The 1,595-nt window shown below is 62.7% G+C and overlaps 1 protein-coding gene across 1 annotated transcript in view; it reads right to left on the bottom strand.

Annotated features, from left to right (window-relative positions):
- The window catches only part of MNEG_7516 (hypothetical protein), a gene marked incomplete at both ends in the record, with an annotated part of 4,803 nt that extends 3,423 nt beyond the window's left edge, over window positions 1-1,380 (bottom strand). Inside the window, 3 exons of the mRNA XM_014044013.1 lie at window positions 558-707; window positions 910-1,101; window positions 1,305-1,380. Coding sequence (XP_013899467.1) covers window positions 558-707; window positions 910-1,101; window positions 1,305-1,380 — 418 coding nt within the window. The remainder of the gene's footprint in view (window positions 1-557; window positions 708-909; window positions 1,102-1,304) is intronic.
- Window positions 1,381-1,595: the final 215 nt, after the last annotated feature.

Raw genomic sequence — 1,595 nt, forward strand, 5'->3', positions numbered from 1 at the left:
GGCGGGCCGAGGGTGGGGGCGGATAGGGTGGGGAGGCGTGTGTGGGAGGCGTGACTTGCGAGGGGAGCGGGCAGGGCAGGCGGCTCAGCAGGGGGGGCCAAGGGCCATTGAAGCAGGGTCGTTTGGGGTGATGAACCTGCTCAGGTTGAGGAGAGGGCAAAACAATGCATGCATGCCCGTGAAGTGAAATCCACTGCACATGCATGCAGTCAGGGGTCAAGTGGCGCCAGGCTGTGGAATGCAAGGAAAGCTGACAGCAGGCTCGGCCACGATCATCGTGGCCAATGATTGGCTTCCATGATGCTCCTGCTGTTGTTGCTGCTGTTTATGCTGTTTATGCTGCTGCTGCTGCTGCTGCTGCTGCTGCTGCTGCTGCTGCTGCTGCTGCTGCTGCTGCTGCTGCTGCTGCTGCAAGCGCTGCTGCTCACGACAAATGCTCCTCGTGTTGCTGTCTGCTCCTGCTGCCTGCTGTTGCCATCACAAAATACTGCAGGATGGCGGTATGATGTCTCTCTGGCCTGACGTGGCTGTGAGTGCAGTAGTGTGTGCGCGCCCACCTGGCAGGATGTTGACCGCGCCCTTGAGGCAGCACGGCAACGACTTGGGCTTCACCAAGCCTGCCGGCTTGAACTTAGAGGTGGTCACATTCACTTTGCACGCGGACGCACCGCACAGCCTGTCGACCGTGCTGCAAAGGCTGGAGACGGCTGCGGTGCAACGGGGATGGATAGGAATGGGGGCAGAGGTGAATGATGGTGGCGGCAACTACCAAGCAGAGGGTGGTTGATTGAGGGGCGGGGATGCCGCTGTGACTGCTCAAATCGTGAGCTCGTGCAAGCATGCATGGGGCCCCAGCACACCGCCAGCTGGCACCGTCCTGTGGCCCCCCAGCCGGCCTGTCGGGCGCACCTGGCAGGTTGATGCAGACAATTGTGCTGCCGAGCGCCTTTGCCGTGTTGGCGTTGGGGACGAGCCTGACGTTTGCGGCCGCGGACTTTGACGCCTTGCTGATCTTGAAACCGAATGCTGACTTGGCGTTTGCGCCGTCAGCGGTTGACAGGGAGAAGTTGCTGGTGAAGCCCTTCACGATGCAAGTGGGGCCTGCAGCGCGGGTGGCGGCGGTGGGGGCAGAGTTATGTGGCGCGCGGCAGGGCGGGGTGGCGGGGAGGTTGTATTCCCTTGGCAGCCGGCGCAACAGGCAACACGCACTGCGCCGCGCTTGACGAGCCGGCACGGTTGTGACGGGCCGCCCTGCTGAGCGATCACGCTCGGTCGACCTTTCGACACGCCCATGCATGGCCCACCGATCTCAATGTGGGGTGAAAGACGTCGGCGCCCCACCAGCTGCCCCGGCGTCACCATAAGGCCCGCCGTCACCATAAGCCGGTCAGTGCACACCCCAGATTGGCCACAGCTACCGGCGGACAGCTGCTAACAACAGCTAGCCAGCTTCAACGCAGGCTGGTCGTTGTGACAGTGGCAGAACGGATGGTACCAGTGGGCTGATGCGCGTTCCATGGCTTTGGTGCAGCGCCGTGTCGAAGTCCAAACCTGAGTTCCGGGTGCGTGTACTGGCCAGGCTGTGTTGCCACCAG

The sequence above is a fragment of the Monoraphidium neglectum genome (assembly GCF_000611645.1).
Source record: "Monoraphidium neglectum strain SAG 48.87 unplaced genomic scaffold scaffold01335, whole genome shotgun sequence".
NCBI classification, from domain to species: domain Eukaryota; kingdom Viridiplantae; phylum Chlorophyta; class Chlorophyceae; order Sphaeropleales; family Selenastraceae; genus Monoraphidium; species Monoraphidium neglectum.